The sequence below is a fragment of the Sprattus sprattus genome, assembly GCF_963457725.1.
Source record: "Sprattus sprattus genome assembly, chromosome: 18".
NCBI classification, from domain to species: domain Eukaryota; kingdom Metazoa; phylum Chordata; class Actinopteri; order Clupeiformes; family Clupeidae; genus Sprattus; species Sprattus sprattus.
Window position 1 is genome coordinate 12,679,975 of NC_137916.1, and position 18,205 is coordinate 12,698,179.

At 44.0% G+C, this 18,205-nt stretch overlaps 1 protein-coding gene across 1 annotated transcript; it reads left to right on the top strand.

The window, feature by feature from the left end:
* Positions 1 to 1,992: 1,992 nt before the first annotated feature.
* vwa3a (von Willebrand factor A domain containing 3A) lies at positions 1,993 to 17,059 on the top strand (the record flags this gene model as incomplete). Its single annotated transcript, XM_080857207.1, is given in 32 exon segments — positions 1,993 to 2,127; positions 2,328 to 2,455; positions 2,719 to 2,784; positions 3,023 to 3,077; positions 3,185 to 3,286; positions 3,420 to 3,506; positions 3,509 to 3,528; positions 4,677 to 4,802; positions 5,053 to 5,158; positions 5,249 to 5,311; positions 5,444 to 5,557; positions 5,761 to 5,899; positions 5,983 to 6,086; positions 6,238 to 6,318; positions 6,482 to 6,579; positions 7,035 to 7,154; positions 8,169 to 8,243; positions 9,025 to 9,166; positions 9,442 to 9,637; positions 10,410 to 10,480; positions 11,686 to 11,847; positions 12,159 to 12,246; positions 12,610 to 12,708; positions 12,799 to 12,896; positions 13,334 to 13,486; positions 14,052 to 14,160; positions 15,327 to 15,471; positions 15,705 to 15,849; positions 16,136 to 16,287; positions 16,594 to 16,717; positions 16,806 to 16,903; positions 17,026 to 17,059. Coding segments are annotated over 32 exon segments (3,435 nt in total).
* Positions 17,060 to 18,205: the final 1,146 nt, after the last annotated feature.

Sequence of the window (18,205 nt, forward strand, 5' to 3'; positions counted from 1 at the left end):
TAATTGTGTTAGTTAAAACATCTTAGAACTATCTGTCTAACACAGAGCAGCTTAACATGCTAACAACATACAGGAACAGAGATTCATGTGTGTTAAATTGGCTGTAGTCTCATGTTTTCCTTTACATTTGGAAATGTAACCACTTCACACTGGTTGATTTGAATGTTCAGATGACTCATTCATTATGACATTAATCACCAAAACATGACCAGCCGTGTTAGCCGTGCTCTCTCAGAGAGCAAGTATTATTTAGCATCAGTGTCATGATGTCATGCTGGTGGTCAGTCTGCTCTGTAAGAGTTCCAGAGTTGTCAGGGGACACAGCAAACTCAAGTTCAAGTCTAAGCCTGTTCTATTCAGCTCCCCGGAGCTGTTGATAGAAACTCCCTGTGGAGCGTGCTTCAGGGAGGAAGTGCTGATAAGAAGCTACTTTAGTCATTTAAGAGATTTCCTCTGAACACCAGGAGACAAGACCTACGTGGATATGAAATGACCAGGTCAGTTCTCTCTCTCTGTCTCTGTGTGTGTTTTCCTGGTTACACAAGAAGAGAAATTTCCCTGATGTTACACATCAGGTGCCTCTGTGAGAGACATCTAGAGGCCAGTCCATTATAACTTTCTTAGAAACAGTCCAAATTCAGATTAAAGAATGAATTGTGATTTTAGTACAAATGGCAACTTAATCAAACAGTTACGATGAAAACAAATCTCAATTACCTCTTTTTCGAAATGCAAAAAAAAGCGATAAAGCGGTACATAAGGGTAATACACTAAATGACTGCTTATCATGAAAATAAAATCTGAGAGGCTACTGCACAAGAAGCAGAAGAGACAAGTCGTGATTCTCTTTGCCAGGTGCCAGATTACTGCACATAATATTTAATATGCATACAGACATGTGCTACTTGCATCAATTACACATCTACCTTTCAATTATAATAATATGATGTTGAGTTCAGTCTGATTCTGAGTGAAATGAGTAAAACTAATTTTGATGAGTAAATCAAAAATGGCCAACAAGCCCATGGCTTTTGATATGGGATATGTGAAGAAAACAAAACTGTAAATTGCCTTGAACATTAGACTAAAACCTAAACTTTTGAACTTGAACATGTTGTTCACACACTTTGATCCTTCCAGACCACATGTTGTTCAATAACAATAAACACGTGCGTCAGTTTGCAACCCTTGCTTGCAGTTAGCCTGAACCAATGGTCTGAACTGAACAGCTCATTAACCTGTTCCCTTGGAGACGGGAAACAGTGCGTTGGGGAACGCAAGATTGGAGTTTCTCTTCGTCCTACAGAGTGTATTTCGGTAGGTAATGGTTTCGTATCGTTCAACAACGTCATTGTGTATTCTAATTGTCCGATTGAGTGTTCTGGTTGATAATGATTCTGTGTTTTCATCCGTCATACAAAACAGATTTAAAAATACATATATTTGAAATGTCCTCAAACAACAGGTTATTTCATGAGTCCTGGTTGATATATTTTATCCATGAGTGGAGTATGCAACCTTCAACCGAAATGCAAGGTCGTGGTTCAATAATCGCTAGATTTTTCTATTAGGGTTAACAAAACAGCAACCATAACTTGGATTTCACAGGCGGTATAACTCACCTTAGTTTGTAGCCTAAGCCTTTACTGTTGTAGGCTGACCACAACAGGATACATCAGAATCAAAGCAATCAATGGATACTCAAGGCCAATGTCTGACAATAAGTACCACCAAAGTGCTTTTTTGTAGGCACTGGTCATAACTTAGTGTTTTTTGCGCATACAGAAATACTAGCGCAACACAGTGCAGTAGTTGGCTAAACCCAAAAAAATGGTAGTGCTAAGGACCTTGTCTTCTCTATTCGAAATGTAGCTGAATTGGGAAAGAGAAAAAGCCCTTTTACTTTGTCTTGTAACATTTATTTGATATTACCTGCGCTTGTCATTTGTGTTTATGAATTCATCTGTGTTTCAGCCATTTGTGCTGGCCAACATGTGTGAGATGAACTCCCACAGTGCACCTCTCACAGTGAAGGAATGCTGGGAGCCATGTGGTGTGCGAGACCAGACAGCAGATGAAGACGATGGGCTTCTAGTCACAAACATTAATCACTCCAAGGACCTAATGGTGATATACAGGTTCTTCTTTGAATAGAGTGAATACATGATTTAAGATCTTAAGTTGATGCCAAAATCATCAGATGGCCATACCCATCCATCTTATGAAGCGGTCTCACTGACCATTATATTTTACATCTGTTCTATGTCGTGTGATTTTGTCTTTCTCTAATATCATGGCTACCTGAGGACATTTGTGTTTGTGTTTAGAGGATGCACACCCTGAGGGCTGACCCCGGTGTCTGCCAGACCTCGGCTGATTGGTTGGATTCCAACAGCCTGCAGAGTGCTGGCCTCTCTCTGTCTCATATCCTGTCCTGCTGCTCATCTTCACCTGGGTCAGTCAGTCTGCGGTGTGGCACTGGCCAGCACTCATCATAGTGCGGCAAAACACAGCGCAGTACACTGTAGCACAACCCAGCATAGACCAGCATAGACCAGTGATCTACACCAACATGTGAAATAGGCTTAAACACATTGAAAAACACAATAGAGTGCATTACAGAACACCCTACAGCAAACAGGCTAGTAGTGCCTGGGCCATCAGTGCACTAAACCCTGCTCTTCAGGTTTCTGACAGCATGTTATTGTTTGATGACAGGACCACTGGGGAACCGTCAGAAGTCAGTGCTGAAGTGCTCAGAGACTTTGAGATGAAGCTGTACCAGTGAGTGACACGAGGATATACCAAATGTTGATTATGAATTTCACTATGTTTTTAACATGTCTTCATATAAATCATGTAACATGTCTTTATATGAATAAAGCATATGTTTTGACGGAATATGATTCGAAAGAAAGTGGTAAAACTCTTTGATAAAGTCAGTTGTAGGCTGTGAATGTTATTTTGTAGTGTAAAGGTGATAGGCTGGGAGGGTAATAATAGTGAGCTGTTGTCCTTGCAGGATGATTGAGCTTTACCACAACAGGATCAGATGGCTCACAGAGGGAAGCAGGAAGGTGAGCATGGGCAGTGTTATCACACGATGACCAGTGCATACTGCTGGGGTACAAAGGCCAGCCATATCAACTCCCTTGGCATTGTGTCTTATACTGTCCTCTCAAAGGTCTTTGGAATGGTGACAGGCTCCAAGGTGGCGGTCTTGGTGGATGCCTCAGATGTAAACTGCTTTACAGACAGACTCATTGATCTTCAGAGGAACCTCTTGGTAATTTTTTATTTTTTTGCTGCATAGACCTAATAAGGACAAAAGCTCTCCGGTCACCTTGAATAATGGCATCAACTGCATTAACATTATGAGCTCATCTGTCAGCGATGTCCCCATATGTGTGTCACTTCAGGATTTGCTCGACAAGCAGCTGCGCCACAAAACCAAGATACATCTCATCTCGTTCGGGTCGGAGGTCGGCTCCCTATGGCACCAGCCCAGAGAGACACCTCTCCACTCAGGTGAAAATCACGGTCGTGTCTCGAAAGAGAGAGCCTTTTTCAGTCATGTTGCTTTTTCCCACACGTCATTGTTATCTAGTGAAGTCTCATGCCATGTGGGTGTGCATGTTAACTGAGATCATCAGCCAGTTTGTGCGCTGTGTGTATGTGTGTTTGTCAGTGCGTGTGTGTGTGTGTATATGTGTGTGTGTGTGTGTGTGTGTGTGTGTGTGTGTGTGTGTATGTGTGTTTGTCAGTGTGTGTGTGTATGTGTGCATGTGTGTGTGTGTGTGTGTGTGTGTGTGTGTGTGTGTGTGTGTGTGTGTGTGTGTGTGTGTGTGTGTGTGTGTGTGTGTGTGTGTGTGTGTGTGAGTGTGTGTGTGTGTGTGTGTGAGAGAGAGAGCAAGATGTGGAATAGTATGAGGCAGGCACTTTACATTCACATTACTATATGATGATCAAAATTAGCAAGGGCGGTTCAAATGTTGTCCTTACTGAATGTGATGATTACATAACCGTATGAATATAAGTAGCCGTCTCGGCCTTAATCACCAAGCTCCCCGAGGGGAGATGAGTGGTGGTGGTGGTGTTGGTGGCTTCACTGATTGAGCTGTTTTTTTCACTACTGTCTATTAACGAAAATATATTTAATCTCCATTTTCATGTGCTGTCGCTATTTCATTTGAGATGAGTCAGTGGGGAGTTTGTAGGTACATGAGAGAACAGTGTGTTCCTCCATTAAATAGAGACTGCAGAGTGAAGAGAGCAGAGACACCAGAGAGAGAGAGAGAGAGAGAGAGAGAGACAGGGAGAGAGAGAGGAGGGAGAGAGAGCACTGCTTGGTTGTAGATGGTGGAAAACACTTTAAAAAACTGTACATTGATGTTGCCTTAAGCAATTAATGCTGTTTGTGCATATTGAAAGAAAATTCAGCTATCCTGTATGTATTGTAGTCACATCATTTGTAGCAATAGGGAGCAATTCTAGTTGGCACTGGTGGAGATTTTGCAAATTGTACTGTTTGGAGTCGATGGTCACACTCTTTATGTTTTATTTGTACTTCTTAGATCAGTCACTGATATTTTTTGTATTTTATCCAGAAGTGTTGTCTACCTATCTCTCTCTCCCTCCCTCCCTCTCTCTCTCTCTTCCTCTCGCTGTCCCCTCAGGCTACGCGAAGTCCATGAATGGGTCCTGCAGCTGGGGCCGAGCGGAGGCTGTAACCTGCTTCAGGCAGTGAAGATGGCCTTGGCTCAGACGGAGCTGGATTCTTTGCTCGTCGTCTTGGGCTCCTGGTGAATGCCTCCCACAAACACACTCACCACATTCACATTTACCCTCACTAATATCTCATTTTACATTCAGGCCTACAGAAAGCACTTAACCTGAAGGGTATCTGACAGTGAGTGCTCTTGTCTCAGAGCTTGAGCTCCTTGGGAGTTGGAACTATGAACCAGACAATACAAGTGTCTTTAATGTCCTTCAGATATTAACTAGGCTCTCAAAACACTGTGTTTTTGAAAACGTCTTTTACATTTTTTTTAGCCCCGATCAGCCCTCAGGGCTTCTCTGTGATGCAGTGGAGCAGTGTTTGCTGGGAAAAGAGGCATCAGTCCATTCTGTGGGCTACTGCTGCAGTCCTGCTGCTATAGTGAGTGATACATTTCCAGACTTTGGTCCGCAGTGGTTAACTTGGGGTTTTGGCAGTTATTATTTTGGTAAATGTCTCTTTTATTTGTAGGAAACAGTGAAGAGACTTGCTAAAGTCACAAGGGGTAGATACCACCTGTTCTCACCTTCCCTGGTAAATCTAACCTAAATGTGTTTGTAGTGTCCTGAATTCTAATAACAGAATAACGGTATTGCAGGATCTTGTATGGCTCAGTATTTATTGAATAAATGATTGTGTGTGTTTGTGCATGTGGGTTTCTGTCAGGGTGTCCTCGATGACAGCACTGACCTGGATCTCCTGTGGGCTGAAATTAAAACAGCCAGACACGTTCTCAGCCACATTCACAACATTCGCTCTGGTCACATGGAAGACATTGAGGTCTGTATGGAGCAGTAGGTGGTACTTCAGTTTTAACCTTCACATACAACTTGAGTTACAGTATTTATATTGGGTGTTTTTAACTGATTTCCTGCATTTCATAAGCATTGTGTGTTTGTGTATAAAGACATTCTGCCTCAATAAAGCTGGTTTTAGTCATAAGACATAATTGAGTATAAAAAGAGGTATACTCTCTGATTCAGATCCTGACAGGCATGGAGGATATTTCACTCTCTGAGAAGACTTCTGGGATGAACCACCTTAATGCCCCCTTACACATCCAGCCTAAAGTCCTGCTGCCAGTGACCTCAGTGGAGTGGCTGAAGACCCATGGTTTGAAAGGTGACCTCAAATAAATGTCTACTAGTTATTCTCTTCATCTTGACTAAGTACAGTATTCTGACAATGATCTAATGTGTTCCTAGCTCAGAAGCTGGGCCTGTACCAAGTCCTGGCCCCCAACGCTTACTCTTCACTGAAAGAGTTTGTGCCCGTTTTGGGGAAGACAGTAACAGCAACTGTGCATGAGGTGTGTGCTTCCTGTGAGACAGTGGGCCCATATTGTGACATTACTGATTCTGAAGTATGTGCCAATTTGTTTTCGAATAGGGAGGGGGGGGGGGGGGGGGGGTTGCAACCTTTGACCACTGTTGCAGTTTTTGTGGCTTTGTTGATTCCAGAGAGCCATGGTGCCGTTTGAGTGGCATGATGGAACTGTGAAGAACGTGCACGTCGACCTGCCTCTGCTGTTTCAGTACCAGGTAGAATGATCTGCCTCTTTATCTAGGTTTATCTTGTGTTTCTGTCTGTCCATCCCTCCATCTATTCATCCAATCTCAACCGTCATGTCAGTCTCAACACGCACGCACGCACGCACGCACGCACGCACGCACGCAGATGTGGCTAATTCATGTGTGCCCACAGAAGCAGCTCCAGAGAGCCACGGGTGAGCTGGAGAGGAGGTTGCTGTGGCTGAGTAGCACTGGCAGTCGGCAGATCTGGGGAACTGTGTGTGAGCAGAGGTAAGAGTCACACACCACATCACTGCGAAACAACAACATACCACATAACGCAATACATCACTATACAACACACTACCTCACACACCAGAAACCCTATCACTAATATGGTGATATTTAAGAAGAAATTATGAAAGTGGAACAAAATGGATGTTGTGGATGTGACATGATGTGGATGTTGTTTGCCTGTCTGTGGTAAAGATCTGCATTGAGGTGGAACATCCTTTGTGTAAGTAAATGGACAATGTGGCAGGCTTTGAAAATTGATGGTGTTTTGGGGGTGCTGTGGTGTCAGATTGAGTGGACAGTTTTATCATTTTTCAGTTTCGTTTGGCAATGGCTTACATAGTCATTACTGGTATGGAATGCTTCATATAAATGATGTTTGAAATGTCTTTTAGTCAATTATCTCTCTCTCTCTCTCTCTCTCTCTCTCTCTCTCTCTCTCTCTGTGACAGGGTACAGATTCTGGTTGATGCGTCGAGCATGAACGATCGGCACTGGCTCCACATTCTGCTCTCCCTCAGGCTTCTCCTGGAAGAGCATCTGGGCAGCCAGCACAGCTTCAATGTCATAGTGTAGGTCACGCCTGCAGCCTCAACACATGAGCACACATCCAGCTCGTAGCAGGCAACATGAAATGTGTCTGACGATGCCTTCAGTGTCATAGTGTAGGCGCACACATCCAGCTCGTAGCAGGCAACATGAAATGTGTCTGACGATGCCTTCAGTGTCATAGTGTAGGCGCACACATCCAGCTCGCAGCAGGCAACATGAAATGTGTCTGACGATGCCTTCAGTGTCATAGTGTAGGCGCACACATCCAGCTCGCAGCAGGCAACATGAAATGTGTCTGACGATGCCTTCAGTGTCATAGTGTAGGCGCACACATCCAGCTCGCAGCAGGCAACATGAAATGTGTCTGACGATGCCTTCAGTGTCATAGTGTAGGCGCACACATCCAGCTCGCAGCAGGCAACATGAAATGTGTCTGACGATGCCTTCAGTGTCATAGTGTAGGTGCACACATCCAGCTCGCCGCAGGCAACATGAAATGTGTCTGACGATGGCATGAGGCAGGAGCATGCTGAGCTAAAAGATACTCTGTGCTACCCTGGAGTACCATTGGATAAAATTGGATAAAAATGGGTTTATAATGGAGAGGAAGTCACAGACCAAACCACTTGATGTCTCTTCCTGTTTGAGCTTCAGCACATTCAGAGCACAAAGGGGTATACTTTTGTGAAGTTGTGCATGAGAAAAGAACTAATTGACTTTGCTTAAAAGCCTCCCTGTTAATAAACAGACTAACTCTCCCATTAGTGCCAATGACTTTATTGCTGCATTTGCATAATTTCTGTCTCAAGAGTGCTGCGTTTCGCTTCAGTTGTTCTTGAATGGAATGGTAATATTAATTAGAGTTTCACATTAGACCAGAATGCACAGAAAGCCAGGAAATACAGGACTGCCTGAGTGAGCAGCTGTGCAGATTTACCCACATCACACTGAGTGCTGTAGCGCAGTGTGTCATCTTTCTCACCAGAGATCAAAATTACCTCCATACGTGTTCATTCCTGCTCTTGCTCCATCAGGTTTGGCACAGAGGTGGCATCCTGGAGAGAACACCAGGTTCCTGTTTCCCCGAAGAACCTTCAAGAGGCCTGGCAGTAAGAGAGACCAAGTTTGATGTCTTGTGCTCTATCCATGCACGCCTTTGTGTCCTTTTTGCCCATACGTGGACTCTTGGCCTAGTAGGCACTTTTTATCTGAATCATTCTTAGGGGAGTTTATAATGCACTAAAAGGGTGAAAGAGGACTCCCCAAACAAAGGATAGTACATGTGCATTAGCAGCATACTCCCCTTTAATAAACATGTGCATTAGCAGCATACTCTCCTATAATAAACATGTGCATTAGCAGCATACTCCCCTATAATAAACATGTGCATTAGCAGCATACTCCCCTATAATAAACATGTGCATTAGCAGCATACTCCCCTATAATAAACATGTGCATTAGCAGCATACTCCCCTATAATAAACATGTGCATTAGCAGCATACTCCCCTATAATAAACATGTGCATTAGCAGCATACTCCCCTATAATAAACACGTGCATTAGCAGCATACTCTCCTATAATAAACATGTGCATTAGCAGCATTCTCCCCTATAATAAATCCATTGACCCAAAGGGAAAAATAAGCCTAAATTAATACTTAATTTTATTTTAAATCTATATAATTAGATAATATAATATAATAATTAGATATATAAAGACAAATAGCTCTCTGCTAAATGTATGAAAGTGAGACGAGCACATCTTTGGCCGACAGCAGCGTGGAATACCTGTCGTCCGCCCTGCTGCCTTAGGAACTGTGCTCTCTCAGTTAGGGTTTCAGTCCCTGAGGGTGTCTCAGTGATGGGGGAGGTCCTTTCCTCTTTCCATAGGTGGCTACAGGGCAAACAGTGTGCTGGGGGCCGCAACACACTGGGGGCCCTGAGACTGGCCCTCGAGGGAGATCCTCACAGGGCCCCTGCAGTCCCCCATGGCCTCTACCTCTTTACCAGCGGGGTGCCTGACCAGGACATGGTGAGTTTCTCCTCAAGTGGAAAACATTTATCCCTTTACCTATTATTTTTTTCGTTTTCAAGGTATTCGTTCTTTTCCTTTTTTTCGTGAATCCATTTTGGGAATGGCATTATGGCTGACCTGAATTTATCCTCTGTTCCTTGTTGTATGATTGCTTCATCAAATAAGCTGGTATAAGCTGTATAGCATACTGTGTGTACTTGTGTGTTTGTGCGACTATGCACGTTTGAATGATGTTGAACCGTTCTCCATCCTCCTTCCCACCCTCTTCTCAGGCAGCGGTGAGTGCGTATGTGTCGGAGTGCTGCAGCACCTCTGAAGTGAGACTCCACGTGTGCCTCTTCACTGCCGACATGGACACCCCCAGCGAACCACTGCCCCCACACCACGCCACGCTTACTGACACTGCCCAGGTGTTTCGTCTGCTGGCACACGCCGGGAAAGGCCGCTTCCACTGGATCAGCCAGACAGGTACTGCTCCCTTACTGGATACCATAAGCATTCACTAGTTCACATGTTTCCCCTGAGGGAGAGGAGCACATGTTTCTCATTGCCACTTGGTGTAGAGTTCATGACACCCCTGAGCTGACCAACAAGCAGGGCCTCTCAGACAACACGGAATTGGCTGCATCCTTAAGATGTTATCCACCCCTTCACTGCTCGCTGAAGACCTTGTTAAAGCAGTGCAGTGGTTGTAATGTCGGGGTCGAGGGAGGGATCAAAGGCCTTTGTAAGAAACACAGCAGGAGCCAAGCAGAGGCAGGCTGTAGTGTGTGGGAGTCACTCCATCTTGTTCGCCCAAAGGGGCAGTTTGTTCTCATTAGCCTTAGTTGCTCATTTATCCCTGCTGGTTGGGGGTTCTCCGAGGCGGTGTCATTTCCAGGAAGGCTGCCACCATGCAGATCTCACAGTGTCTCAAATCAGTGTGATGGCGGCTCCGTGCTGAACAGGGGCTGTACGTGCAAAAGGCCTGTTTGTGCTTTTCTGCAAAAAAAATGTTTGTCACATGCCTGTTTAGAAAGGTACAAAGGCACATTGACCTGAAGTGATCCTGCAGACTTCTGTGTTGACCATATATCATGATACGATGCACCTTAAAAATGAGCATGCAACTTGTATTTACATAAGGAAGTTTTACACGAGACACACATTTCTGCTTGAGTCTTTCGTACCATATCCATTGCTTCTGTTGTGGAGTTCGTAATGACAGAGTGGAAAATCACGCCATGCCCTCTCCCTGTAGGCCTCGTTGAAAGTGATGACGTCAGCGCTCTAATTGGAGAAATGGAGAAGGCTGCTCGTTATTGGCAGAAGGTGTGAGTTTCCATCAAATCTACACCTACACCAAACCGCCCATCGTATACCAAGCCATAATGATCCACTCCTCCACTGACACTGCAGTTGACGCACATTGAGGGCCGGTTTAGTTTTAGGTGCTATGCACACGAAGTCTAGGGCCTCCGAATCGGATTTACTTTTCACACCAATCGAATCTTTTAATTTCGTAAATACGGAGGCTGGCAACTAGAGATTTGCGTAAACACGGAGGCAGCAGATTGCGGTGAACCGACTGTAGTACATACCTCACGCCTGTGGGTGGCGCTTTAGCGCTTTATTTACACAACTGAAAAAACGTGAAATACCTAGAAGAAGAGACTCAAAAGCACAAGGTAAAGGAAGCAGCAAACGGATAAACAAATTACACAAGACATTCAAGCTCCAATTAACAACATTACATTATGATGGTTAATAAAATCAGTGGTCAGACTAAAGGATATGCGAAAATGAATTATTTTTTCTATTGATAATAAAGAGTTTGGAACAGTAACATGTCTGTCATCCCATTTCCCACGATGCATTGCTCCGAGCATTTTACATACATTTATGAATAAAAAAGCAAATTAAATCGCTGGCCAATTTATATTTGTGGTCATGAAAGTTATGTTACGTCTGAATAAGAAGAATTAGATCAAGATAGGGGGCTAATCAAAAATCAGAAGACTGGGTTAATGTTAGTGAATTCGAGGCCCACCATGAGTGAGATTTTGAGGGAGAACAAGTTATTTATATACTGGTTGGAGATGGCGGAAAAGATCACGTGGGGCAGTGACGTCATCAGGTTGCGTGAAACCGTGCAGACGAACACCAGCCCCCGTACCGATTCAAATCTACTCACTTTCTACCCCGGACTGCGATCGTTGCAGAAACAAGGTGCGGATAGAGAGTGTTCGTATGTATGATAGGGCTATCTGTATTAGCTATCCGTATCAGATTGACAAACTAGGCTCCATGTAAACGACACTTAAGACTGTGCTGGAGTATTATCTGAAGCCACATCTGCTTCCTGCTGAGTTAGCAATTGATTTCTTCTCATGTTCAAATTCTCAACATCCAAATCGTTGAACCCATTAAATGTGTTATCACTTATTCTGATGCACAGGCAGGAAGGTATCCCACCCTTAGTCAGTCTGACTCATGATGTGTGCCTACCACCCCCCTTTCCTCCTCCCTTACTGCAGTGCAGTCAACTGGTGGACTCCTTGGCCCAGAGGGCTTCGATCAGAGCTCCAGTTGCAGGCCAGGCTCTGGCAGGCAGCGCCCCAGTCGGGAGGGCCCAGACTGTGGGACGACAGGAGAAGCTTCCCCCACCTCGACCCACCATCCTCACACTCACACGGCTGGTCAGAGCAACACCATCACTCCATCCTCTCTCATCTGTCACTGTGTCAGCACTTTGTCATCTGTGTCATCATCACATTGGTTGTCATACGGTGTAGCTATTCTCACACTTTTGAAAGACGATCTGCAAAAACCATTACACACCAAGAACAGAAAGACTTATATGTCTTTGATGACCAGACATACAGTATCTATGTATGGGTCTACAAACACATTCATGAAACAAAAAATCACTTGAGACGGTAAGTGTTTCGAAAAGGAGCTATTTTATGTTTAAATGGAGACAGTGTTGTTCTGTGCTTTTTGCCTGCAGTTGAACAGGGATAAGGGACCAGACAGAGGCTCCCTACAGAGAACAATAACATGGCGGCCGACTAGTGCGAAAGCTGTTATACCCCCAGGTGAGTCTGCTCTGCATTTTAAAGATCTTTAAGAAGAGCCTTTATTCTTCTCACTGCTTGCAATATGACAATACATAAACAATATCTGGCATTACAAAAAAAATATACCAATTTCTTTTTTTTGAATGGTCCCTCTGGTTAGGTAGTCTGGAAGGGCTTATTGTTAAGCATTCTTATTTTCATCAGAGGAAAAACATGAATACGGAAATAAAAAAGAAATATTCAAAGTGGTTATGTAAATGATTTGTACTGCTCAAAATTGTATCACAGAACTGTTTGCAACCATATTATGGTCATTTCACTTGTAGGGTGCACAGTGTTGCCACCTTCTGAGGTGAAATATTTCTGTTCTCATTTACTCAGCAAAACCAGTGAATGGCTGGAAGCCAGCGGAAAAGGACCTCAGGCGAAAGAAAATCAAAACGTCTCAGTCCTGTTTTTTCTTAGAGGATGGCAGCATGGGTAAGAAAGTTTGTGGAAATTAGCACACATTGCTGTGTTGATTTTCCTACCTGTGTCCTTTATGTTATCTGTTTTGTTATTTTACAATAGGGATGGTTTTCAAGGCATACCCTAAAAAAAGAAGCATTCAAAATGGGATTGCTACAGTGAAGCTACCAAAGCGGGAAGAGATTTGCTCAACCAAACAGGTCTGGTAATCTCCTCTGACTAAGTGCTCCTTCTCCCTCTCCCTCTCCCTCTCCCTCTCCCTCTCCCTCTCCCTCTCCCTCTCTCTCTCCCTCTCCCTCTCCCTCTCCCTCCTTCTCCCTCTCTCTCTCTCTCTTATTACCTCGCTACCCCATTACTAAACACATGAGTTGGAGGGCCTTTAAAGCCACTCACACAAAACTCAGAGGGTGCTCTCACCCACTAAGACTGAACAGTTAGGGTTTTGCTCATTCAGGTCTCCACTGATTAAGTGTTGAACCAAAATGTTTTCTCACAGATGATTAACTTTACTCCCATTCACAGTACTGCACTTTTTATTTCTTCTGTTAAGAAGTATTTATTGTTACAGGTCTGGTGATCCGAAGTGTTTTCTCACAGATGTTTAATTTAATAAATGATCTCAATCTCTGATGAACAGTGGCTGAAGCGATATGGAATCAGGAGTTTGAGGTTGGATCTTCACAAGCTCATCTCAGGGCCTGACTGCGTTCACCATAAGAGACTCGTGCCAGACAGCCAGCAGAAAGGCTCTGCGAAGTATTGCGCCATTCTTCCAAGTGTGGAGCTGAACGTGAGTGAGAGCTAGACAAGACAAATGGAGAATACATAGTCTCCTAAAACTATTCGCAATGACAAGAGCCATGGGAATGCTTGCTGGCTACATACTGACACCATGGTCAAAATAGTCAAATATGGACAATGCACTGACGAGAAGAAGGAGATAAATACAAACAGAAAGAGAGAAAAAAAAGAGAAAGAAATGATATATTGGTCGGTCTTGGTGAACTCATTAGATCAGGATGAAAACTGCTTTCTACAGTCAGTCAGTGTTAGACTTTTGTGCACATCACTGATCATTGTGGGTGGTGGTGGTCATCTCATTCTGGTGTGTGTGTATGTATGCTCATCTGTGTGTGTGTTTGTGTGTGTGTGTGTGTGTGTGTGTGTGTGTGTGTGTGTGTGTGTCTGTGTGTGTGTGTGTGTGTGTGTGTGTGTGTGTTTGTGTGTGTGTGTGTCTCTCTGTGTGTGTGTGTGTGTGTGTGTGTGTGTGTGTGTGTGTGTGTGTGTGTGTGTGTGTGTGTGTGTGTGTGTGTGTGTGTGTGTGTGTGTGTGTGTGTGTGTGTGTGTGTCTTCAGGGCAGGGTGAGGCACCTGCAGCTGACCCCCTCTGAGCTGAGCCAGTACCTCACAGAGGCACAGCGGCTGCTGCAGCGCTACTGCCACAGGATGCAGTGGCTCCTCTCTGGTCAGCTACCACAACCTCCATCCATCAATCCATCCCTTTTCTCTCTCCTCCAACCTCCCTCCCTCCATCTCTTCTCTCTCCTCCAACCTCCCTCCCTCCATCCCTTTTCTCTCTCCTCAAACCTCCCTCCCTCCATCCCTTTTTTCTCTCCTCCAAACTACCGCATTCAGTTAACCCACACACATGTACAGTGCTTCTACAGGCATGTATTCACTTCATGTTTTCATTAAAAGGGACACACAAATACCTTGAGAGTTTGCCTACCCCATGGACCAGAGTTTTTTCAAAGGGATTTATCATCACAGAACAAGAGTCACAGAACAAGTAGAGGAGTCACGATAAACTGAGTGGCTTACCGCCGGTAAAAATACACCTATTATTCATCTAGTATACTCCATGCAGTTTACTAATGATGTTTTCATTGGCCAGACCAATGTAGTGCTGTCATATGCAATGGTCCAGAGAAGGTCCATCGAAGTGCCACAACTCCTCACATCACTGAGGTCAACACATGGGGTCACAAGGGGTCATGCAGGTCTGAGTGGGGCTGAGTGGGGCCTGCCTTTGGACTGGAGAGAGGTTGCCACCTCTGAATTATATCTGTTTTTTGCTCGCTTCTGCCTCTTCTCTCTCTCTCTCTCTCTCTCTCTCTCTCTCTCTCTCTCTCTCTCTCTCTCTATCTCCTTCGCCCACGTCGGCTGCATTATTCATTGTTTCCCTGCCATTTTGAAAAGGACTTCTTGAGACCATTCGCATGAATGTCGGCCTGCATCGCGGCTCGTGTGGCTTCTGTCAAATCAAGCCCACCACAGGGGAAGCCATGGAGACCACTTAAAAGCTGCCCACATGGCAGTTTAGCCCTGCCTCCTTTCACAAGGCTGCTTGTCACTAGTGAGAGTAGAAAAAAAGAGCACTTGGATTCTAACAAAAGACAGCTGCACAATTATTCAGTGTTCAAATAATAAAACATGAAATTATTTGTATCACTTTCATTATTTTTAAGTAAAAATTCATTATTTTCATTAGTCATTAGTTTCACTCATCAGTGGAACAGAGTGATGCTGTGATGATTTTGGTGGAGATGCGATGAGGACACTTCCAGGTCCATGTCTGGTTTAAGTAGGCTGCTGAACCTCCAGTAATAGTGTGGTGGTGTATGTGTGCAGGGAGCCGACGTTTGTTTGGGACGGTGTTGGAGAGTTCGGTGTGCTTCCTGTTGGATGTGTCCGGCTCCATGGCCCCCAACCTGTCAGAGCTGAAGAGGGAGCTGGCCGCACTGATCTGGGAACAACTGCATGGGCAAAGAGTGAGGTGAAACTGACAGTGAAAGATACATACACACATACACTCACATGCACATCAATTTCACATACATATACCACTCAAGTGTAAGGGTGAAACACACTCAGATATGTTTTATTCAGGTGTAAAATGTCACACATACAGACACACACACAAAGCATCACCTCATATTCAAACATTGAAACGTCCACGATACTGAAGTGAGATTTATAGCATGTTCATAGAGTAAGGTTGTGTCACAGGTTCACCCTCCTGGTGTTCTCGGGGGAGGTGAGGCCCTGGCGCCCTGAAATGGTGGAGCCAACAGAGAAGGCCTGCAGGCAGGCAGTGGAGTGGCTGTCTCAGCTCACCTGTCATGGGGGGACAAGCGCTCTGGAGGCACTACAGGTAAAACTTCTACACAACACCACTGACCTACACTTGCACTTCAACCATGGTCTCCCTTTGTCCCACTGTCCATTATTTATAAACAACTTGGCAATCAAGTTTAGTGACACCACTAGTGAGTTAACAATGCCAGGTTGGACACAGCAGAGATCTCCCGATGTGCTCCCCCCTTAACTTGTGAACTAGTATTGTGGAACAGTACTGATCTGTATGCTGCCTTATCTGTTCGTATATGATCTTGGAAATATAAATAGCTGAGGTAAGCTTGTGTCTCTGATCTTCCTAGGCCACCTGTGGGCTCGGGGCCCCTCTGGGCTGTTACCTTATCAGTGACGGGAGGCCTGACTCCAGCTGCAGCCTGGTCCTGCGTGAGGCTGAGAGACTGACAGCCGGGAAGGACATCACCATCCACACCGTTGCATTCCACTGCAGAGACAGGTGCTGGGACACACATCTTACTTCATTTACAAACACCTCATTCAGCATAGACTTTCAATCCACATCTTTACATAAGAGCAGTGGGCATGGTCAGATTTGGTCCTTTGCATATATTTCTGTGAATGCTCTTACACGTTATTTACATGGATTCATGTGGCTCATCTGGTACAGCATGCAGAGCTAGGGGAGGTAGAGATATGTGCTAACAACGCAGGGATCATAAGATACCCAGGGAACATACTGTTGGAAATGTGCATCTGCTAAATAGATACATGTAAATGTAAAGTACTTGCTCTTTTTTCATAGAGCAGATAAAGAGTTTTTGAAGAAGCTTGCCCATAAAACAGGTGGACGATTCCACTGTGCCCACGAGGATGGCAAAGCCGTAGATGCCCTTGCATCTCTCGAGAACAAGCTGAATGACGGGCAGGCAAGTATAGTTCTAGCATGGCTGTGCTTTGAGAGCTGTGAGGAGTTTGTTCTCACTTTCAGACTGTAATTTGGTCTTTGCCCTGCAGGAGCGAGCAGTACCGCTGTTTGAGGGAGACGATTTGAGAAGGCTGGGGGAGGAAATTAACAAACTGATGCAGTTCCAGAGAGAAGCTGGGGGTTTCAGGTGAATGCTTTATCTGCTTTCTCATGTTCTGTAATTACTCATTAAAACATTGTAACTTGGTAAAGTGCCCCAAATGATCTCTTGGGAAAGGGTTAAAGGGTGTTTTTTTTGTGTTTTAACAGAAACGTTCTCTTGGAAAAGAAGAAGCATGAATAAACTTGAGAGGGAGTCAAGAAATCAAACAGACGTGAATGGATCTTAGTGCACTGTACTGCACAGAGCTGCACCTCTGGCATCTACATAGTCTTTAATCAATGGTCTGAAAATAATGTAGTGGTACTGGTAAATTATTGCTGCAATCAAATTATGAGGGGATGTTTTTTGACCAAATGATGTTCTGTAAATGTAATTATCATGTTAATTGTGCTGTTCATTGCAATTAATGACAACTGTGACGCAGTACGTTGTGTGTTATAACAGTGTCACTATACAGTTATTTATAAATTTCAGTACATTTTTGCTTTTTTTCTGTTTTGTTTTTCATTTAACGGTATTGAATAAAAGATTTTCTCGGTGAATACGAAATACACATCTTTTTGTTTACTTACGGTAAGGGTCTCAGGTGAAGCAACAGGTGATTGACAGGTTGAGGATATCAAATGAGTTCGGAACCTGAGTAAAGGGACAACGACCGAGCGGAATGTCCGTGGATACAGGCAGAGAATGGAATTTTTCAGTTAATTCATGACCCACGATAAGAAGGTAAAGTATTAATTAACTTTTACTTAATATGATTGTTTTGCGTCAAGGAAGGAAAACAGTTGCAACAGAACACTGACATCACCGAGCATCTCTTGTTTTATTAATCAACCTAATTGTGCTGTTTTGTTGGTGGTTTTTCATTAAGAGTGGTTCCGACTTTTTCCGAAAGTATTGGCCTATTCCAGATGTCTAAATGTTTATAAAACGTTAACCGCCGTTTGTAAAATACATTCAATAAAATGTAGCTTAAGTTTTATCTTTCGCCACAGCCCAAATGAGGCATTGTCTTCATTCGTAAAAGCCTATTATGGTAGCCTACTGATAAATGTAACCATCAGTATTGGGTTATTCTCTTTTTTTCAATCACATAACATTATGTCAAACATTATACAAACCTGCAACTAGGGCTGAAATAAGCCAAAGGTATAGGGCTATTTTTTGTGTTCGATATCTGATATTAGAGCATGTGCAAACAACCGAAAACTGGCTCTTAACGTTATGAGACATATTCTTCACGTTTTGCCCTTTAGCCCACGTGCAGTTGATTTAAATCAGTATTTTATGACGACATACTGTCTCTAGTCTGTCAAGCCCAGATGC